This window comes from Cyprinodon tularosa, unplaced genomic scaffold (assembly GCF_016077235.1).
Source record: "Cyprinodon tularosa strain WSP-4 unplaced genomic scaffold, ASM1607723v1 ctg100, whole genome shotgun sequence".
Lineage (NCBI taxonomy): Eukaryota > Metazoa > Chordata > Actinopteri > Cyprinodontiformes > Cyprinodontidae > Cyprinodon > Cyprinodon tularosa.
The window spans coordinates 1,217,142-1,241,276 of record NW_024037783.1 but is presented as its reverse complement, the minus strand read 5'-3'; the positions used below and the strand labels follow the sequence as shown (position 1 = coordinate 1,241,276).

Below are 24,135 nucleotides of genomic sequence, written 5' to 3'. Positions count from 1 at the left end.
AAATGCTATATAATAGTAAGCCAGTGCAGTGCTTTCTGCCTTTCTGACATTAGGTTTCAACCATTTGCTTTTAACTACATTAACCGTAAAGCTAACAACACGTCAAGGCTTTCATTAAATGGTGGCGTCTGGGCAGACAGTGGTGAGCAGCTGACTGAACACCCATCTCATTTAAATTTTTTTACTTCTTAATTTTTACTTTGTTTTGTCAGACATGGAGGTGGAGGGTTACTGGTTTGGACTTGTTTTGCAGACACAGCGCCGTTTCACGAAGCAGGTTTATCAAACTCAGATTCAAATCCACAACTAAATTGATCTAGCTTAAGGTTGGGAACTCTGAGTTTTCCATTCCCCACACTCTGCTATGAATTAATTCAATCAACTCTAAGCAGGTTCACTCAGTGTTGAGCGTGTTCGTAACAAGTATGAAAAGCCATTATCAGTGGAGCCCTGATTTAACGAGTCACCATGACAACAGACAACAGGAAGTGCCTATTTAAAAACAATGTAACTGGAGATTTTAATGAAGAAACGAAAAGAAAATGGAGAATGTGTTTAAAAGATAAACAGCACTACCTCTGCAAAGGAGAGGAAAATGGAAAAGGTGAAGATTCCTGATCAAAATCACACTGCTATTCTGAACTGTAATAATATATTTTCTAAATTACATTTTTGCAGCAGAAACTGAATTTGAGAAAGTAAAAAAAAAAAAAAAATGAAACCAGCAAGAATTAAGTTTTATATACCTAGAAGTGTTTGCACATTTTTGGTGGCCTTTCTGATTTTCATCAGCTTGACTGAAAATATATTTAAGAAATCTGAAATATACCTTTTTATAGTTAAAATAATACAAATGCTGACCAGTAAAAATAGGAATATGAAGATTTAAAATAAATTTCAAGACATCCATAATGTTTATTCTAGATGTGAGGAATGTCATTTTGTATGAAATGGTCATTAATTTTTATTTTTTTTCAGATATCATGAATACATATTCAGTCAAACTAATACATGTCAAAATGGCTTGCCATAACCTGTTGTGACCACAATAACATTACAGGTTTATCTATTTTGAATGGTAGTGAATCATCGTATCTATTTCGCTGAAACTATCAACAACGTGATTGGCTGTAAGGAGAGCAGAGACATGGGAATACTGAACAAAACTTGCTACAGACCAGGTTAGCCCTGGGGAGAATGTTAATACGGTGACTGAAACAGAAAACTCAAAGTTTTCCTGATTTCAGATTTGGGAAAACTTTAGAATTTCAGTTAAGCTGCTTTGTGAAACGGACCCCTATATTTGATAAAGTCTATTAGTCTCAGCGTGTGTCATGAGTCTAGAGGTTGAAGCTTTGTCCAAACTCTAGACCAGTAATTTGTTGAAAAGGCCCGGCTGAAATTCAGACATAAAATTGATTTAAAGTGACATTATGTAAGAAACATTTTTACTGAAAAGCATTTTTAATATTGTCATACAGCTTAGGGATTGAGAATCAAGTGCAGATTGAAACATGGGTGGGTTAGGTTCCAAGTTCCTTTAATGCAGTCCTGGGCTCATACACCAAAAATCCATTTAAAGCAGAAGTACCAAAAAAGAAGAGGCAGGTCCACATCCAAGCTTGGTTAAAACACAAGTAGACTGATTACAGATATAAAAACTGGAAAGCTTGACACAAAGGACAAAGAACGAAGTGGCAAATGGAAGCTGCATCAGTGAGAGTTAAATAGTCAAACCAACAAAGAAGGAGCAGGTGAATGACATTAGGGTGAGGTAGAGCCTGATTGCAGGGGGAACTCAGGAAGTGAACTTGTCTAAAACAAGCATAAAATAAAATAAGACATGAAGTGATTTGCAGATAAAGAGAGTGGGACTAATAGACAAAAAAAAATAAAATAAAAATTATAGCATGACAAAAGCAGCCACTTTATTTGAACCTTTATGACTAAGACATCGTTTGATGAGCCGACTGAAACCTCAGTAGTTTAGCACAGATGCATTACTGAAAAAAGCAATGCAACAGTTTTTGGCATTTACTTAATCATATCTAGTTACTTTAACACAATTGTTTTATGTTAGCAGTGTAGGACATAAAACAATTGTGTTAAAGTAACTAAATATGATTAAGTAAATGCCAAAAGCGATTGCATTATTTTTTGCTTTGGATAGGAAGTTGTCATGCTATTTGTCCATGGATGGGAAAGCAAGCGCATGCATATTGAATGTGTCCGACCTAGCGAACAATCAAAACGTTATTTTCCTGATGGATTTTGTGGATCTTCAGAAACGACCAGCATCCAGCTCAAGTCAGACAGAAATGGCGACTCCAGGTGTGGTGAAAATAGGAAAAGTGATTTTGTGATTTAGCATGAGGAAAGCTGTGCTGATTAAATGCCTGAAAACTTGGAATTAAAAACACTTTATGACACAATTTATCATCTAATTAATTTAAGTCCAATTAATAGATTCTAACTTTTATTTACTTCATATAGGAGAAAAAAAACCCAACAGAAATGCCTATGGTTGTATCAGACCTAACAAAAGAGACTGCCTGTAACTCTGAGTCCATGGTTTATTCATTGAGAGCATTTAGCATCCAGCTGGGTCTCCATTGGGGAGTCATCTTATATCGCAGGGTGGGAAACCCTTTTCTCCTTCAAATTAGGTTTTCTCCAAACCTCCTTGTTCTCCCAGCGTGCCCTCCTGACCCTCTCAGAGCTGTGGTTGGAATCCTGGTAGCTTCTCAGTAAGTACGACCTTAAAGCGCCCCATATGGCTCACAACATCTCCTGCTGAGGGAATTCTTCATTTCTATTACTACGCACAGCTTAATAAAGGGCTCAATTGAATTAATCAGCTTGGAGACATTAATCAGACATTAATGAAGTATTAACCTCTGCACCGTGCGGCTGTTCCCCGTTGTCTGCCTGCCTGTTTACATCTCGGCTCCCATCGACCCGCTCCTCTGCTTCTTCAAAGGTATTTCTCTTAGAACTGAAGGTCTGCTGCCTCTCTATGAACCAACATTGAATATGAAACAGACTCTTGCATTTTTTTTGTTCGACGATAAGCTAAAAGAAACTGTAAATAACAGACATTCCTATTCCTGTGGAGCAGAAAGCTCAGGCTTGGCCTTGAGAACAGGGGGTCGTACAGAAAATGCTTACCTGAAGCTTCACTTATCATTTCTAAATCATTTTCTCAGCTTGTTATTTTGAACGTTAAATACTGTCAAATGTTTATTTAAAAAGAAATGTCAGAAGGGGACCTTGAGTTTTGTGTGTTGGAAAATTCATGAGCCGTTTCTGTCCTTCAAAAGGAGTAAATGGGAAGTAATTAGAGAAATCAAAACTTCCACTCTTTAAGCTTTTCTTCCTTAAAGCAAGGCAGACTGTCACTACAACAGCTGGAACAAGTAATTTGAACCAAAAGCTTTATGTCCCGCTTCTCTTAAATGCAAGCAGAAGTGGAATTTTCGATTAGACAGAAAGAAATATTTGGACCTGTGAGTTCAGGCTTCTTGTTTATATCATATCTTAGAAGTTCTAGTTTTACATCTAACTCAAGGAAAAGAGTGTTATGCTGCAACTCAGAAGTTGCTTTACTCAAACTTTGAAATATGTTTAATGTTTCATTTATGAGCTATGTGAAAATGAATGCCAGTCAACATAAGCCTAATAAATTGTTCTTACAATTAAAACAAATCCTGTTTCAGTGTGGGCAGGAAGGCCACTCAGTAAAGAAAATGCCAATAATATGAAAGCGACATAGTTTCCACTTAAAATAAAGTTTCGTCATAGTAACATGATCATGGGTAGGAGTGGCCTAGTGTTTTGAGCAGGAGGCTTGCATCCTGGGAAGGCTGCAAGTTTGTCATTTAAATGCCACAAACTGCCACTCTGGGGCTCTGAACAAGATTATTATAAAAAAAGATGTTACGGAAAGTAGTAATTTTACAGTATAGAGAACTGCTGTTGAAACTACTATAAAAAGATCATCTAGAGATGCACACTGTTATTACAAATGTTTGTGAGAGAAAGAGTTGCTCCCAGGAGCTTAGTGAATTCCAGAGTGTTATTGTGGTAGATGCAACGAGTCCAGCTGAAAAATGTCTTCACTCCCAAATATTTCACCCTCAGCTGTCGCTGGTGGATGAGTCTGGGTTTGGCAGTTGTCAATAGATACAATAGCTAGTTTTCTGACTGTATTGCTCTAAGTTTTAAGTTTAAAAGGTGGTAGAATGAGGTCAAAATATAAATATAAAACATATATACCCGGATGTCTGGGGGACAGTGATTCGCCTTCATGTTATAAATGCTGGCGTACCATAAAGAACATATTATGAACAGTTTAGTTTGTGCCTTCAAGTCGTTGCCCATAGGAAGACGTTACTTGGATATAACTTAACGCAATATCTTCAAAACAGCTACAAATGACACAAAACTCATATGGGTGAGTAGAAGATGATGTAATAACGTAAAATCAAGGGCCCAATGTGAAAAAAACGGCGTTCCCCTTTAAGTATTTTAGTTCCACCCCTTATCATCCCCAGACCGATGGGCTGGTGGAGAGATTCAATCAGACTGTAAAAAACATGCTGCAGAAGTTTGTCTCCCAAACAGGCTCTGACTGGGACCAGTGGCTGCCACAGGCATCCACAGGATTCTCTCCTGGCGAGCATGTGACAGAGCTAATAGTCATGTATGACATAAACGCAGTGACTTGGGTTCATGCCAGCTGACCAAATCTACGTTGTTAGAAGTTTTATGGTGAACTTTAATTAACAGCGCATATAATCACCTGAGAGCTGATGATGCTAGTGTGTTACAGACCCTGTTTGCATGCACTGAAGTGTATATGACAATAAAATAGTACATTTTTTGTCCTAAAAAACCAAAAACATTTTCACAGCTGTTCAGAAGTACTTCCAGCGACCCTGTCTTAGGCTGAATATGAAACCTTTATTCACCGTTGGTTTCTCAGTGTTGGATTCTGAACCCGTTTTATATTTCTGTCGGATGCCGGAGCTCAGTGAAACATAATAATAAGAAATAGATGTGTTTGTGTGGCGCTGAGGTCCTTCAAGTAGAGAGTGACCCTAAGCAGACTATCAAATTACTGAGGAAGTGACCTCAGGAAAACAAAATAATTGCTTTGAAGAGGAAATAAAATTAGTATTTGGTTGAAATGACAATGGTTGCCATGGTAGACATTTGATAGCTAACTCTGCTCGGCATTAGAGATGCCCTGATACATTTATTTTCCAATCCATTCCAATAGGATACATGGGTTGAGTCTATTGGCAAATACCCAATGTCTCTATTTTATCTTACACCATGCCACTTGAGTAAAGTGCTTGACATAAAAAATGGGAACAAATGAACAAAGCAATAAATCATCACTAGCTGCTGTGTGTGCAATGACATAATCAGCCTTGTTATCATAAAATTAAAGTCACAAGACCACTGTATCTGAGTTGCTGTGCATGGCATCAATAAAACTAGAAATGTCTGGATCCGAATGCAGGACCGCGGTCATTCATTTGATATCCGGATAATTTGTCAATATTGGAGCCGATTTCAGATCTGAGTATCGGATCGGAGCATCTCTACGCAACATTATTAGCACGGTACTATTTTTTGTTCTTTTGTTTTACTTTTTGTGAAGGAATTCCACACATAACTTTTTTTAAAAAGTGAGACATTTGGATGTGGTTGCTCTTTTTTTCATGAGCCATTGTAATTTGAGCCAAAAGCACACAGACCCAGATAGCGTAACTCTTTGTTATTTTTCTTCCTGGGCAACACAAGTACAAACATACATAGGCAGCAACACAGGAAACAATTGACTGAGTTGATATGAAGCAATGAGTCTTAAAAGATTTAGTATGCTTCCCCTCTTTCTGCATGTAAAGCATCACCTTGCAAAAAGGACTCTGCTGCAACCCTTAGAACTGCAGACACTTTGCAGCAAAAGAGTGGAACCTGGTCACACTATCAGAAGGTGATGGAGCAACTTTGAAATCAAATACATGGATTTCATCAAATAGTTTTTATTTTTTAGATAGAAAGTTAGGTTGTTATTTGTCTGTGTTTATCCACTTATACAAAGAACTTTTTCCACAATGATGGAAACACTGTCATCTATCAGGGGTATTGATTGTAAATTTATAGTGTCCTTGATTAGCCAGTAATGGGACAACAACAACTAATAACCGTAATTACAGTAATTTTCTAAAACTCCACATAATTAATCAATAAGGTGCTTAAAAAACGTTGGCGGGGGGAACGAAAATGACAGAGAGACAGGGACACAGACAGAGGAGACCGAAAATCAGGAAGGAGGTAAATTATATACCATTAGACAAATGTAGCTTTTGTCTCCGCTGTGATGCTGAGAAACAACCGAGGTACTAATCATCTGCAGTCATTCAGCCGATCCACTTGTGATAATCATGTATTGTTACGGAGGTCAGGGGGTCAACTCTCCCCCAGTTCAATCAGCTCGGAGGGATTTTTTTCAAAGCTCTGAATGCAGGGAGGAATGGCCTCATCAATCTCGCCTGCAGGGGAAATAATTAACTTGGAAAAATAATTAGCAGGGGAACTTTAGATCCCATTTAATCAAGTTTTACATTTAAACCTGACAGAGAGAGATGGAGGAAAATTTGGCTGAATTTACATAATTTCTGACAGAAATATGACAGATCCTATTCATTTTGAAATACGCATTTGCTGTCAGATATTTGCAGTCATCATGTACATGAATCTTTTACTAATTTTGAGCCTATAAGTTTTATATTTTAGAGATTGCTTGTGTTCCTTCAGCTACTTCTGTCATGATCTTGGTGCTGATGACTGATTACTAATTTCACACACCTCTCTAGCTACACCCAGTTCTCATTAGTTGCTTATCTGATCCACCTGCATTAGTCTCCATTTAACCAGACTTCAAAACAGTCATCAGTGCCAGATTAATAGAGCCTTTCATAAGAGTTCTCTAGTGTACCTGTGTTTTCTGATTACCTGATCCTGACCCATTCTGTCTCTGGACCTCTGAGCCTACCTGTCCCTGTTCTAACTTGTTTGCCTGACCTGTCTTTGGACTCCTGCTGGATTTCTGCCTGCCTGTGAACCTAACCTGGAACTAATTCCTGACTCTGTCAGGACACAGGCTTTGACTTCGCCCTCTGGATTATCCTGCCTTCTTTCATCTGCTCGTCTGTTCTGACCTCCTGCCTGTTCTCCGACCTCTGGGACTTCAGCGTCTGGGACCAAGTTAGTGACTCAAACGTTCATTATCACCCTCTGCCAGATAGACATGGTCACTTACCTGTGTTCTCGCCCTGCAGAGGTTCCTGCCTTAGACGCCAACGCTGTTCTCTGCAGTTCAGTTTCTGAAAGGTTTTGAGAAATCCAACTGTCTCTCTGCCTCAAATATTGGGTCCTTTTGTTCTAAACTTGAAAAGATTGACTTGAAAAGATTTCAGGCCAGATTTCTTTTGCTGCAACCAGGATTGGAACCAGGGTCTCGGTACATGAAAGTCTGAAACAACTACAACATGGGGACTCCATATATTTAGGAGAGTTTATTTGACCTCCTATCTTTTACACAAGCTTAAGTCGGATTTCTAATCCAAAGTTCATCAGTCAAATAAAAGCTATACAAAGACTTTTTGCTCAGCATCTTCTTTAAAAATATTTCATTGCAATAAATTAAACAAGAAAACCATGGAAACAAGATAGGTGTTATAAAAGCTGCTATTGTGTGTTAGAATAGAAGTTTGCATTTAAGTATTGTCTCACAGCAAAACTAATATAAACAAACACACCCTCACTTCAGTTCAGGTGAAATCTCATAGCTAGCTGTATTTCCATCGCAGTTTTTGTTTGCTACATAAAAAGGAAATATTTTGATAGGGTGCTGACTAAATGTCTGGCCTTTCTTCTTGGCAGGATTGACAGAGCTGATTAAAACTTGGTAAAGTTTTAGATTTGAGGCTTTGATTAAGAAGCTTTACATTGTGTCCTCTCAATGTGGCTCAGGCTGTTTGTTCTGACCATGAAACCTTTCTCAGAAAGGTGTCTGGCTCGTCCACATGGGAAGCTGTGGTGTTCTGTCAAGCTTGAAGGTGTTTATTTTGGAGCAGGGGCTCAACTCAAGGGTAATTTGTTGAAGCACCAAGAAAAGATCTAAAATATTACAATCTTATGCACAAAAGACATCATGGAGGAAAAGGGATTCTAGAGGCAATGGTCACAGATAAAATCAGCAAATTGCATAATATCAATAAAAACATTAGGTTAGGGCTTAGCTCTTCCTCAGCATCCTCTCGGTTTGAAGTGCTGCCAAATTGACTCAATAGGCGGTAACACAGGGTTTTGCAGTTCAAGACATATATTTAAGCTTTTAAGTCTAATTTTAATCAATTCTACACTAAATGTACATGTATCTCCTTACAACAGTTTTAAATAATTACAAAAGTTGTATTGTTTGAATTCATTCAATAGTGCAGCTAAATCATTTAGAACCCAAATAAATAGGACAATTTATCATTTGATGAGAGTTTATAAACTTTTGGTCACAACTGTGAAACCAAAACAATATAAGCCCGTTTAATCAAATATTTAGTCTAAAAATAAAGCAAATGAAGGCCACAGGTTGAGATGAGCACATGGAAATTATGACTCTGACACAGAGAATAAATTTATGGCACCCCTACTTGTGCCAAATGAGCTCCAGATTACAATAATACCACTGGTGAGCAATTAAATCCCTATAAACAGAGCACGCAGAGCTCTGGCACCAGAATAAGCTGCACGCTCTCTGAGGTCGATGGGGCTCAGTCAGCCTTCACCGAGTCCTGCCCCGCATCCATCAGCAGGAGGCGAAGGCTAACCTGACAAACAGGAAAACATCACCGGCAGCTGCCTGGACAAGGATAATTAATGCAGCCAGCAATTTGGCAGTGCTATAAACGTCCTAACAGCGATACACGATTTGCTGAGTGGCTGAGAGGACGTCTCTAACAGAGAGAAGAGACAGAAACACTCTGCTGGTAAAGCATGAAGTCTTAACAAGCTACTGTTATATTAAACTCTCCTGATTAAAATAACTGTCAGAAATGATCACATTCCTTGGTATAAAGTCCCAGACACATGCTAACACATAAAAACAGGCTCAGGATGGTGCTATGTGATTAATGCCCCTTCATTCACACCTCAGACTGGCTTCTTCACCATGGTAACGACGGCTAAAGCTAATGGGCATCATTACGGTTTAGAGAACCCTGTGGTATAATTTAATTATCCAGGAAGGTTTGCTTTTTTTCCTGAATTATCTTCTGTATAGATACACTCTGGTAGTTAAAAAAAGAACTCGCTTTTGTTCAACATTCAGGCATTTTTAGAGAACATAAAATGTGAAGTAAATGTCTAAACCCATTTCTCCTTCGTTTTCCGCTCAGAATTCAGGGTTTTAGCCTTTAAACGTGGCCTTGATGGTTTTTTCTAAAGGTTTTTAACTGCCTTATCTTTGGCTGATATTCATCCACATCCATTCTCTCACTAACTTAGACTATAATTGAGAGACACCGATAACCAGAGTAAGATGTTGTCATGTTTGTTTTGTTGCAGTAAGGGTGCCTGCAGATCACCTATAGGTGCACAAAGCGTCAAGCTCAACCCGTTAGTAAAAGTTTGATCAACACTGTTAAAAAGAAAAAGTCATTTAAATCTGAATGAAGGAATAAAAAGGAAGATGCTGTAGTTGTCTGAATAAAGAGGGAGGTGAAATGCTCAGCGTCTATTTTGGAATATTCCAGAACTTCTCCAGCTCATCCTGTCATCAGGTCTTAGTTCTTCTGTTTTTAGCTCATTGAAGCCTAATGCATCATTTGGGGTCCAGTTTTTTCTCTAGACTGACCACTTTCCTGGGTTTGCACCACTAGATGGAGCCTTTATGGCTTTATGTGTCCAATATGTTTTTAAGCAGTTTGGTTGCTTCCTTAGGAAAACTTTTTCTCGACACCCTTTGGTTTTTCAGCTGTTTCTGAGTCAGATGTCAGCTTCACATATATTTTACCAGTGTCCTCTATACACAATATCCTTCCAGATAACAAGAGTTTTTGAATATGAGGGTTGTTAAAGGAGATGACATGGCCCAGGGCAGGTTTTCTTTCAGTTACGAGTTTTCTATTGCTTATTTCTGTGAGCAGAAAAAAGACCAGTGGTAGGATGAGCTCCCTTCATGATTTCTGTAAAACCTTCTTAAATAAATCTCAAAGGAATTCCCTGAACTGACTGCAAGCAAACCCAATTTCAGACCTTTTCTTTCTCAAAGAAAATATAAAAAAAATTATTTTGAAACCTCAGAACTACTGTATGGTGATGCAAAAACGTTTAATATTAAGCCAGGGTCTACCCATTTATGGCCTTAAAACAACGATGTAAACACAGACATTGAAATAAAATCATAAAATGCAATCAAAATAATGAATACAAAAACTAATCCAGATGACATGAAGAATTCCTGAACTTTGAAGCTGATTTACAATATCTTTTACATTGCTTTCCATCATGGAAGAAGTTCTTTAATCCTTCTGTGGATTTTGTCTCCTTGCACCGAGCAATCTCCCCTAAAAACTAGTGTTCAAGCATTTGTTCAGTCCAAAATTGTTTAGGATATAACATGTGCTCATGTTAGTGAGAACTGGGTTACATTTAAAGGCTTATTCCAGTAGTCTATGAGGGTCAGAGTTAAACCGTGCAGATAAACAACATAGAGAGCAAAACCAGCAGAGCCAGAGCTGCCATGTCTCCCCTGTTCATCGGCGTCCTCTGTTAATATGATTAGACTGGATTATGGTAATGTGCAGGGGGATCTGGTGGGTGTGAGGCGATGCCATGCTGCTCTGGTTTTGTGGGAATATTTAATTGGTTGGTTTTCTTTGATGTGGTGGTGATGTAGGATAGGGGGGCTGGTGGGAACGGCTGGCATAGGTGCCTTGTAATTCAAGCCGATTTCAGTTTGGGTCTTTGAGGATCTGGGCTGGCGACAGGTTAAAAAAAAAGAAAAAAAAGAAGGAAATCTGAGAAACTGCAGATCTGAAGCTGAAACGCTGCGAATATGGAGATAAGTTTGGAAATAGTCAAACATTTTGTTCTTTTCTATGACTGGATGTGAAAGGTGAAGTCAGGTCTCATTCAAGTGTGGCTGTGATCCGTCAAAGGTTCTGCCAAACGGATATCGGTCTGTCTTGACACATAGTACAGTTAAAACTGTCCAAACACAAACAGATTGGTTTTTACTGTTAATCTTTACAACAACAAAAATAAACTCTTGACTACATTATTGTTTTTGCCTCACATTAAAAGTAATATCTGTGTTCAAATGACTTTACTGCTTGTAAAGACTTAGAAATACCTGATAAACACCAAACATCTGCAAAATGGGTCTATATTATTTACAAAGAACAAAAAACAGCCTTCATAAGGACACCAAGCTGAAAACCAAGCAGTATAGAGCTGCTTTAGGTAGGTTGGAAGTACTTGTGCTAATACTGCCCCACAAACATATTAATTACTTACTGAAAACAAAAAACTCCTGAGATTTAGAAGATACTGACTACTGAATAAAAAGTTTCAAATTCCTGACAAGAACTTGTTCGTGCCGAAATCTGTCAAAGACAATGTTAGACTATAAAAAAAAACTGATTTCATAAAGATATGAAAACAAAAGAGCAAAAGCCTAACTTCTCACCTTATGTAAAGCGTTTCATCCATGGTAGGAGCTTAAATGTGACAACGAGGCTATTTCATTCAACATTGAGATTAAAGTTAAGACCTGTTATAATGAATAAAATAACAAACTGGAAGCCCTAATATACAGGCCCTCAACCACACAGACACTAAGATGTCCTATTAAGCATATAAAAAGAGAGATAAGAATAATTTTGGAACAGTTGTACATTTGTTTATAGTTAAATACTATGATTTTAGAAATTTTTTAGAAGTTCACTGCAGGAAAGTGAAATAAAACCTACCAATTATTAACTGATAACAGGTCATGTAACATGCAAATAATAAGTAACAGCAGCAAATCTTAGACAGAATGGCAAAAAAAACAAAAACAAAATAAAAGTAGAGGCTTTGCAATAAACCAGTCTACTCCTCCATTTAACTGAAAAGCAGTGGTGAGATTTCAGGATGACTGCAGAAACAAAAACACTCAAACCTCAGTGAACTGAAGATACGTAAAGAAAGCAGTGATTCTGGATGTGTTTTATAGAGAACATCATTTTCACAATGGAATGCAGTCTTATATGCCATACATAAAAAATAGAAAAAGAAAATGCAACAGCTAGAAATGTCTCACTCTATCCTCCATCTACAGAAGAAAAAGGAACCACTTTTGTGAAAAGAAACAGGAAACCCTTTCCTGCAAGCAGCACAAAACAGAGGGCTTGGGCTAAGTGGAAGAGGCCAAAGGGGAAATTAAAACCTTTCACAACGGGTTAACCTGATATCCACCTCAAACTCTGAGAATGCGTTACTTAGAGGGTGAAGGGAGAGCTAAGTCTTCCTTTTCTCTTCACATTTAGTATATACGGTCTCAAAAAATCTTTTAATGATAAAATCTAGTATTTGACAAGATATTTCACTTTTTATTATTCCATGTTTTGGCTTTATGAGCGCAACATGTTACAAAATTTCAGTTAGAACATTTCAAAATGAAATATTCCTAGAGTCCCTCTTCCTGAAAGACGAGTTGTGTTAATAAAAATATTTATCTTGTCTACAAACTTATCTTTGTAGACTAGGGGAGTGGTGGCCTAGTGGTTAGGGCATTGCGCTTGGATCCCAGAGGTTCTGAGTTCATCCTTAACCTCCACACTGCTCCACAGGTGCCGCACAATGGCAGCACACTGCTCCCCAAGGGGATGGGTTAAGTGCAGAGTTTAATTCATTGCTTTGTACTTGTGACTGTGTAATGACAACAGAGTTGAATTCTTATTCTTCTATCTTCAGATATTCGATTAAAAGAAGCCTCAATCAGTAAAAATCTTGCAATTTTATTTGCATATAAAGGCAGCTAAATATATCACAATAAACTGAAAGAGAACTAACATTTCCATGAAGAGGGATACAATCAGAGAAAGAGCGTGAGGGAGGAAGAAAGCACGAAAGAAGAGCATTTACAGCTGTCGAGAAACGACTCGAGACGACTATTGGCAACATTTTTTTTTGTGCTAGCAAGATTGCATTTACACACAGTGCAAAATTAGGAAAAAAAAGCAATAAAACACAAATACTATCAGATTTTACACTTTAAAGGACATGTCATTCCTGTTTAGGCAGGTGTGTTGCAGGGAAAACAATCAACACCTGTTGGATTGTGATCGACACATTTTCCTCTCATTTGAAATCATTTTCTACAAAAAACGTGAAAAGAAACTTCTGATGATGCAAGCATTGAAGATACAGAAAAACAAAACATTTTCTTTTTTTCTTCATCAAAACACAACTTTAGTACAGATGTTTTAAAAGATGAATATATAATTTATATATATGTTATTATACATTTTCCAGATTAGATGAGAAATCCTTGATAAAAAGTGATCATCCTGGCTGCAATCGATAGCTTTCTGTCCCTGCGATCGTCGGGTGGTTTTACTGCGGGGATGATGGGTAATAAATAAGGACTTTCCTCTGAGCTTGCAGAGAATCGGGGCTCTAGCTGAGAACATTAAAGCTAGTTTAAGGCAGCATCCCTGTCAGCCAATAAGAGAAGAAGAACTGACGAGAAAAGCAAAAAGAAACTAAATATTTATCATATGACACAACGTAAAAACAATGGCATCCATAGTTTGGCCAAACCAAACGTAAAGAAATTGTACAAATTCACAAACCATTATTTATTTTACAGTTTTGAGCAATATTAATCAAGAGCAAGATTGTTTAACCACAAAATCTCAAAGAAAAGGAGAATACCGGCGTGGGACAGGATCAAAACGTTCTGCTTGTTATACAGATGACCTGAAAATGGAAAGAAGGCCAGAATAAAAAGTTGTTACGTTAGTCGTCGTAAAAAGTCTCACAGTTTGTTTCAATCGTTCTGAGCAAAGGCAGCGTTTTTTTTTAAAGGATTAGTTTGCCTACTTGCTGTGGCTGAAAGAAACAGAGATCAATGATAAAAGTCTTACCTCTGCTTAGTGAAGAACAACAATCTCACTTTCTCATTGCTTTTCAAACAAAACGGCAATCAAATAAGACGGAGTGAATCCAGGCCTCATGCCTGGACTGTTGGCACAGTTAAGAAAGAAAAACACACCACCGGTATTCTCCTTTAAAGTACCCCTCCCACCCCCCACAAAAAAAACAAAACAGACCCTCGTATTTCCTCCACAACAGCTTGAAGGAAAGGAAAAAAATTGCAAAGAAACACTTGGATCTTCATTTTTGTTTTTGTTTTAAACTTGAAATATTTATAGAAAAGAAGATGTTTCTCAAGGCCCGTGAAATCAGGAATCCACGGCGGACCGGTCTCAGGAGCTGGAGGGGTTGGGCAGGTCGAACACGATGGGCGGGTTGGTTGGCTGGAAGCTGACAGTGCATGTCGACGCGTTGATGAACGTCGTGTATCCATCCGTCATGATCCCGTACCCTGTAACAAGATAAAGGTGAAAGTTTGCCCAATTTTCCAATCCCAAACACATTTTACTAGTATTGTTTAGTGGTTTGTACATCAATAAATTCGAATCAGAGAAACTATCATGATCAACCTTCCACTTTGTTTTCATTCAGCTTGGAAAGAAATATATTTCTATCAAGGTATCAGACACACTGCTCTCACCAAAGTCATACTTTTTTTAGACCTGACCTGACCAAACTGTTTGTTTAAATAAAATAATTGGAGCTAAACACTGACTCTGCTGTTAAACACTGTTGGCTGGGTTATGGAGACAATGACTCACCGACAGATGGAGAATATTTGGTTGATAATAGTGCTAAGTATTGGTAAGGCTGTTGGGATATGATATATATATATAGGATATTATCCTGTTATTAAGATATTCTACCCGGCTAATATGAAAATTAAATTAATATGAATTAAATTAATATGAAAATTAAATATAGAGATAAATCAAGTTCTGTATTTGCTCAGCAGAAGGTTTTGATCATTCAGTTATTTTGGTGGCCATGTTATTGGGGGTGTGAGTCAGCCCACGTCTGCCATTGTGACTGCCTCTACTACAGAAATGTCGCTGCGTCGTTTAGCAAAATGTTCTCACAGCGCCTTTTATTAGACTGGTGGTGTAGAAGAAGTGCATTTTACCCCTTTATTTTAGGAAAAAAAAATGTCTTTATTCTTATTAGGAGCTGGAAGATCGATATGATGTGCAATGGGGCGTTATATCAAAAGCTGTCAAAATTATGCTGAAATTAGGCGTAAAAAGGCTGCAGAAACAGTTTCTAAACACATTTAAGTCCTTATTTGCACATATATCTGATGAGCTGTCTGTTTGACTATGAAAAGGTGTTATGCAGTTATGCTCGCCCCGAGTCAGGTGCAGTCCAACCAGCAGACAGAGAAAGCAACCTTTGAAGGCAGGGGGAGTGGCCTCAGAAGGACTCCCAAATGGCTGGTTTGTGAAGCTAAACCAGCCAGTGCTCAGTTTTTTCCCTATCCCATAAAAAACAGCATCATTCCTCACTGGGTCAGTCTCACTTGTTGCACATTAATCAGCAAAGATCTTTCCTCCCCCTCTTTAAGTTCAGCAATATATAGGGGGCGGCTTTTCGCTCGCCAATACCTTCATGAATGCCTCCAAAAGCGTGAAGTTTGGGCCGAACTCTCTTCTGGACAGTGTTGAGCAGCTCCACACAGCCGACCCGCTGCAGCTCCTTAGGCACCCAGTCTCTGAAACCTGCAAAGATATTCATATTTAACCTTTTTACCGACATCCTTTATTGCCTAGATATAACACAGATTTACAACATACTGTATCTGACCCCCAACCATAAAAAGTTAAAGTGATGCAGACGCCCTGCCCAAATGTGCAGACCAGTACAAGAACTAAACAGGAAGGAGATGGAGGCAAATGATCAACCGATCTCAAACATTAAATACAAAAAAAGAAATGCATGAGATGCAATTCTAATGAAAACCGATCTAAAAAAAATGTCAATGCTTAGAATAGCAATAAAATACAACTACATCCACAAATGGTGGGGGGAGGGTGTGTGTGACGCGTTTGTCTTTGGAAAAATCAATGATCTTTACTCAGTCAGCTTTATTGATTTTGCAAGATGAGGACAGGAAACAGCAATGCCTCAAATCTGGTCTGTCCCAAACACCACAGAAACGCTGCAGACATTTCATCATGACATTTAGAAAAAAAACCAATGTTATGAAGAAGAAAAGTCCAAGCTCTTAGTTACTGCTAGGAACTGAGGCTCCCTGCGTGCAGGGGAGTGAATACTATTATGTTTTTGAATTAGGTGAAACAAAGCTTCCTAATTTTGTCATCAGACTTTCCAAGCAAGCTTTGCTTAAGGCTAATTATCCCGTTTTCCTGAACTTAACCTCATTCCAACCAATGAAAATACTGATTTAAATAAAAGACATTTGCAAGATTGTTGAGAAAAAGTGCACAGAAAATGATTTTGGCTCAAACTTAGATAAAAAACCTTATGATCCATGATGATATTAGAGCAATAACAGGATAAATGGTGGAGAAATAAGAGGACTTATAAATAGAGGAGAGGAATCATGAAAGTCAGGAAAATGGACTGAAACAGTTTCATCAAACTAAAGACTGAAAACAAACATTTTAAACACTCTTTATCTTTGCACATTTTACAAACTAACAAAATATCATATTTTCCCAGACTGCAGCAATCCGGGATATTTCTAAATGCATGAAGTGAAAACATTTTTCATTATAAATGCAGTTTATGCTACAACACTAACACCAGATAAAGGGCCACTTTTAGTTCACATATTCTTTCACTTTTTAGCGACAAAAAAAAAAAAAATTCTGCAATTAGATTTAAGATTGAACTGACTGACTGGAAGCTGCCACTGGAATCCTCATTTCTTGTAAATATTATAAAGCTGAAGCAACAACAGACGTTTATAGTAAAAGTATTCACTGAAGGGTTATTCTCAGACATTTACTGCCTTTCTATTTCAGAACCAGCTTTTAATACTCCTCCCTGTGAAATCATGCCAACATGCCTGCCTTTGAATCTACATTTTTAAATTCAACCAGATGAGTCCTGATCTTGATATCTCTTCTTGTTTGCGCAGCCTCAATCCACCTCATCAGCTCACTCTCCCCTCCAGCACTACCATGCTCTCGCTTGGTCCCCTCTCTTGTCGTTTGCAGTATCTACGAAATCGAGTTTCCATGCAATCAAACTACAAGAGTCACTGCCGCAGCAGCCGCAGCAGCAACTCTCCGTGAGCGGAAAGGAAGGAAATCACTCAATAAAGCCAGATGGAGAATCGAAAGGAGAAATAAATAAAAGAAAAAAACAAAATAACTGGGAACCAAACAGCCAGGAGGAAAACCTAATCAATCTGCTGTCAAAACCAAAAGAAAAATCCAACATAGCCTTTTATTTTTGCATGCAGTGAAACACAAATATTGAATGACTGAGCATATTCACACACTGCTGTCTTCAGATGCAAAAGCAGCGTGTTAAAAAACGTGCCCACAAATATGGCGCTGCTGCAAGGACTGAAGTCTATTCATCCAGACTGAATAATGAGGCCCAACTTTTTCTATACGGCGGCAAGGGGGGGCAGTGATTGGTTAATTGGACTCACCGAGTGGAGGTCCGTGGGTCATCAGGATGTCGATGCCCTCGGGGACGAGGTTCCATTTATCCAGCAGAGACTGGCCCCGAGGCAGGTTGAACCCCCAGCCGTTAAACCATGGAGTCCTGCAGAGAACAGAGCGCATTAGCATCATTCACTGCACCATTATTACGGCACACATCAACAAGCAGCAGCAATAAACATGACAGATTCTTCCACTTTTTCCTTTACAGCTTTATGATGAAATAATTGACAAAGATGTATAAGAAAAGGGTTTTAAACTGATCATCTCTACTGTGTGTGTTTGATCATGCAATGCTCTTCATCATTTATTCATGGAGAGATGAGCAAAATACCTCAGGAAGGGCTGCATGCAAAAAAACATCAGTTTGAAATCCTCTCAAAAAGAATTGAAAATGCAGAATTCAATAATACATTAGTTTTTTACCAGCGTAAAAAACATTTATTGCACCTTTTGTCAATATATCATTGTTGAGCTAGACTATAAAACACAGCAAATGTTTATAGTAAATAGTTAACTATTTATATGAGCGCTATGATGAGGGGATGAATAGATTTTGGTAATTATTTGAGTTTCAAGCCTCCGACTCTTTTGGATGCAGAAGTGTTTAAAGCTTCCAATCTAAGTGAGCCGCATCTATAAACACACAATCTGAACATATCTAAACCGAACGAGCTAATCTCTATAAAAAAAATGTAAATACTTCCCATCCAATAATATTCTTTCATTCCAGACATCCTGTTAATGAAATAAAGAAATAAATCATGCTGCGCCATACAGCCGTGTTATCCGTCTTTCTCACATACGCATATGAAAAATTAATGACCCTTCACAAGAGGAAGGCTGATTTATTTACAATCAACAGCTGCATAAAGTTAATTTAATCCAGTAAATCTTATCTTACTAAGTCCTAGATTATCAAAATACAAAATTGGACAAAGCTGTGGTTTATGAGGCAAATGTATGCTGGATAAAAAGTAAATCCTGTGATTTATTGTGTTTAATTCATGGAGCTAGAGGCTAACTTACTGCACTTATACTGTAGATTTGCAGAGACATAGAGAAATGATTCATTCACTTTGTGTTCATCTTTTTTTAAACAAAAAATATTTTAAATGCAAAAAAAAATTCCTGAAATTGAGCCTTTAATGTTTTTCTTTTTAAGCATTTGGAAAATTCAATAGAAGAAATTGACACCATCAAATTAAATACAAAATACTTTTTATTTACATGCTTCTTTTTAGTTTAATGTAACTTGTGCTGGATTTCAGAAATTTAACCAAGTATTGGTTTAACTTTAAAGAACAGACACAGAAATGAGGAGGAGTATGAAAACATATGAAGGAAGAAAGTCCTGTAGAGGTGAGCGGGACACCCTGAAACGACGTCCCATAATGATGCAGCAGGTGCTTCTTTGTGTTAAACAATAGAATAATATGACAGAACAGGACAGGACCCCGGATCTCATCAAATTTGTCACTTTGATTTCTGCATAGAACAAGGAATCTTTTCAAGCCGGAGATGAGACGAGAGGTTGAAAGTGAATATAAATTGGTGGGGCGCAGTCGTCGCTCCAAGAGATGAGAACTAGAAGAATAACTCATGATACACATCAGAAAAACGGCTCTTCTCTTTTTCTTAAGGTGCAACTTAAATGGCAATTAAGATTGGCCTTCATCAGCTGCTGTGGCTCGGCTTCATAAATACTGCAGGTGGGAAGAATATCTACTTTCAGCTGTATCTAAAATGCAGTTTTAGAAAAAGCAAAATGTCGGAGCACATGTTAACGAGCTTCTGGTCACAAAAACATCTGAGTAAGTGCATCTACATTCCAGCACTCATAGCGAAGACAAATTCGTTTTGGAAGCTGCAACTGACTGCTCAGGCCTGTAGAAGAGAAGAAAAGTGAATTTCTGAGCAGCAGGGAGCCACATCATGTGTCAACTGCTACTCCCTCTGCAACCGGCTCTGAAGACTGAGTGACAGCAGCTGGGCCACCTCCAGCAGCCTGACAGGCAGCTTCTTCCCCAGCAGACACAAAGACAGCCGCGATACACGCAGCGGGCATGAGGAACCGGAGGCATGGATTTATGAGGTTAAAACAGATGAGGAAATAAAGTGAAGCGTGCAGAGGTTAGATATAGGAGCAGATCAATGGAAATCAAAAGGAAGAAGGAGAAATCGAGCGGAGGCTGGCTGATAAATTGAGCTTTCATTTATCACAATAGTAGTAAGAAACCTGACAGGAGAGGAAAGGAAGATAGATTATCATCACATAATGCCTCAGTATATAATCAGACCTGCAACTTCAAACGAAGCAAAAAAAAAAAATTCATTTTAATTTGAAGTGTCCAGCAGAGAGAAGCAGATCTGCGGGGACTTGGTAGCAGCTGCGGATGGTGTCTGAGCGAAGGGAAATCAGGGCTCCACACACATCAATAGGTTGTGTTACAGTGAAGGATGGATGCTCCTGCTCCAATCAATACCAACTGTTCCAGCAGGATCCACAGCAGCGAGATGTGTAAAACACGAAATCACAATCCCCTTTGTTCACTTTTAGAGCACCACAGCAGCCTGACGCATCACCAGATATAACAGAAACGCTCAGGTTAATTCAGTGAGCGTCGTAACGCCGCGCCTGCCTGATCCCAGAGTTAAATGTCTGGGCTTACATTCGCTCGCTCGGTCGTTGACTCGTTCTCCTGCTCAGAGGAGAGCTGAGAAATGAGGTTAAAAATGAAATGCGAGGAGCGCGCGGGGGGGTGAAGGCCATGGAGTGAACTGATTAATTAGAACTAATCACACAAATCGGAGCTAATGGAAGCCTAATGGATTACTGAGAAGGCTCGCTTCTTTTCAGATGAAAATGCTCAGACAAAAGCGAACCAGAGCAGACCTGGCCTGATCGGCAGGCTCCGTGCAGGAAGCATCAGCAGGGTGTTCATCTGGCTTTAGTTTTGACTAAAAGCAATGAAGCTAAACTTTGAAAGATGGCAGAAAATGCTTTTTCCCACCACTATCTCTTCTACACCATTCCTAAAAAAAAAAACACTGCATCACTCTTTCTTACAGCTGCTTATTCTTGATTTTTTTTTTCTGCATGTTTCGCAGATTTTTTCCCACATAAACACATTAAGCTGGGAGAGAAAACATAACCCCCCTTCTTTCCACCACCGACATGGGCTGCAGATCCAAGGCCAGGCAGAAGGTCCTGACTGAATGCAGAGCAGGGCGCGACGGCTCAACGCCACAATGGCCCCATTGTCAGCCGCCTGCCCATGAAATATACCTTCCATGCGAGTGCATTTGTTAACCTCTGCCTAGATTGATGACATCCCGGTCACATAAAGGGGAGATTGTTTCCTGTGTCGCAGTGACACAGCTTTTATTACACTGTACTGCTGGGATCAGGCAACTCTAGGTTCATGTTCTTGCCTTGACACTTGCCATCTGTTGGAAAGCAGCACGGAATGATCCGATTCAACGCTGGAGAAACAGGATGGAAGGAGACAACAGTGATCAGCGGATAAAGAAATGGAAGAAGAGAGGGCGTCATTAAAGGAGTTGTCCATTTAGTGCAACAAAATGACTTCTTTAATTAAAACGGCAACAACTGCACATAAAAAAAGGATTCGCTGCATCAAATGGACAAAAAAAACATGTAACCTTGGTAACAGAAGCATTAACGATCCCTCCCAGAAGGAACAGAGCAAACGGGTTAAAAAGCTGCAGCCGTGGCGAGCAGCGGAGGCAAAGCAGACAGAAGCTATTTAGCCCTCGTACGCAGAACGTCAATATTCAATTAGGCCGGTGGACATCATTAGGACGGCGGCGCAGCATCCCTGCAGGCGTGACACCGCTCTTAACCCCTTTGCTCCCCCTTCTATGGACCCAGAGCCTCTATCTGCGTCCATGGGATGCCCCTGAAAGCACGCACACACAAGCTGAACACTTCATTCCTCTCATTATGCTTCTTTAACCCAGCTCCGCCTTCCTTTAATGGATCATTTTAACCATTTTTAAGGCTCATTGGATCAGCCATCCTAGCGCAGGGAAAAGCAACACGTTTACAAATCTGAGAAGATCAGATTGATTCATTCATTTTAAATAAGTGATTGATTTGATTAAATAAATGTCTCACTTAACGGTTTAAGCCCTGCTTTTAAAGATTACGAATGAATTATGCTCTAAAAATCATCTCATCAAGTTAATCCTATGGAACAGCTGTAATATAAACTAAATCCTTGTTTCTGTAATCAAAGTGGATGGATTAGAAAACAAGATTACATGAAGAATATCTGAGAATGTCTCAAATATCTACATACAAGCAGAGAAGAAAAAAACAAAAACGTATGACGTGCAATAAAAAACAAAAAAAATGCACATTTTTACTTCTGAAAACTCTAAAAAGTCCTATCAGAAAAGAGTCAAACAGTCTTTTTCTATTTTCTTTAAAGCTGATGCGTACTGCTTTCCCTGTGGCATCATAATGTAGCTGCAGGGAGCAGTAGAAGGCAGCGGCCTTATTATGGGCATTCGATCTTTGCCTAGAAATCTAGACATGCAGGAAAAACCATGGGTTAGATTAATGTAAATGCTGCCTTTTGCCATTGCTTTTTCTTATGTGCTCACCACTGGTTAAAAACATTTGATCAAGACATCAAATGTCCTTTTTGGTCACTAATTCTCTCCAGTATGGCCTTAACCATTGGTTTGTTTTTCCTCTCATCATGGCCAGATAAAGATATACCTAGGTTATGACTGCTTTCACCCACTAACAATAATAATTAATAATTAATAATTGAACTTTTTTGATTATACATTGGAGAAATGTACCTCTGCAATTAACCCATCCCCTTGGGGAGCAGTGGGCTGCCATCGCTGGGCGCCTGGGGAGCAATCAGGGGTTAAGGGTCTTTGCTCAGAGAACCAGAGTGGCTGTGGTAGTGGGTTTTGAACTCAGAACCTCAGGATCCCAAGCTCTATGCCCTAACCACTTGGCTGCCACTCTCCTACATGTCTAGCATTAACTGGAAGTGACTCTATTGCTTCAAAGACAATTTCAAACTGTGCTGCAGTGAGTCGCAAGACATTTTATTGGTGTGACCGCTGGTGTCTTTGAAATCAGGTTTTCTGGCTGCTTTAATGCACTGCTGCTATGTTATACACATCCATGGGTGTTGATCAGTATTCTGGTGACAGGATATAAATGAACAAAACAAACAATGCTGGTCAGAAAGGGAGAAACAAAATATAGCTACCTGATTATTTTCAGAAATTAAATTTTTTTCCGGATTGAGCTTGGCCTTTTTTCCAGTTTAGTCCTGTTTTCCTGTCCACATAGCAATGGGCTCAGCTTTCACTGTGACTGTACCCTTTTTCATTACTTTTGACCTGAAAACTGGCTCAAACTGGCTCTGCTTAACTGTTTCTTTCCAAGACAGATCCCCCCTGTGGAGCTAGTTTACCTTTCCTCCTGGATTTTCTTCCTGCTGAAAGGGAGTTTTCCTTTCTACTGTCGCTACATGCATGCTCAGTGTAAGGGATTGCTGATGAGTCAATGCATTTAGCTAGTTTTCCTTAGATAGAAAACTTTGAACCAATCTGAATGGATGATCTGGTTTAATTGTAAAGTGCCTTAATGACATGACATTTGTCATCACTTAGTGCTTTATAATCCCTGCTCTCAATCTAACCAACTTTCAGCTGTTGTTGGTTCTTCTTAATCTTAAACTTTTTTTTTTCATTAATTACATCTTTTCAATTTCAAATATTAAGAAATTATGAACGTCAGACATAAATATATAGAAGTCAAGGGCAGGCACAGGGAAGAAAAATAAATAAAGCCCCCTCACCCACACACCTGGAGGGACTTCCATTTGTTTAGTGCAGAGCTGACTATTTACCAAACACCCTGCAGCCTCCTCTGCTGGTGTCTCACTCAGCTCACAGACAACAGCAAACACCGAGGCTGTAAAGATCAGGTGAACCCTGTGTACAAAACATTGTAAAGTCTGACCTCAATTCTGAAGCCCCCCCCCCCCCCCCCCCCCCCCCCCCCCCCCCCCAACCACACACACACAAACATAAAGTGACTAGCTTTTAGTGCAGAAAAATCCTTATCCTAAACCTTTTTACAGGAAAAGGAATTAGTAAAAGTTGCTTTTAGTGTGCAGGTACATCATGTTTTTGACCATGGAAACCTGACGAACTTAAGAACAGAGCCTCAAATAGCTCCTATAAATATTGGGAAATTGCCAGAAGAGCTCAATCAAATTATTTTCCT

At 38.9% G+C, this 24,135-nt stretch overlaps 1 protein-coding gene across 2 annotated transcripts in view; it reads right to left on the bottom strand.

The window, feature by feature from the left end:
* Positions 1–13,053: 13,053 nt before the first annotated feature.
* Positions 13,054–24,135, bottom strand: part of mpped2a (metallophosphoesterase domain containing 2a) — a 71,241-nt gene continuing 60,159 nt past the window's right edge. For both annotated transcript variants that reach the window (XM_038271525.1, XM_038271604.1), the window contains exons 5-7: positions 17,837–17,952; positions 15,816–15,929; positions 13,054–14,665 (exon numbers count right to left, since the gene is read on the bottom strand). In XM_038271525.1, the coding sequence (XP_038127453.1) occupies positions 14,547–14,665; positions 15,816–15,929; positions 17,837–17,952 (349 nt within the window). In that variant the 3' untranslated portion in view covers positions 13,054–14,546. The remainder of the gene's footprint in view (positions 14,666–15,815; positions 15,930–17,836; positions 17,953–24,135) is intronic.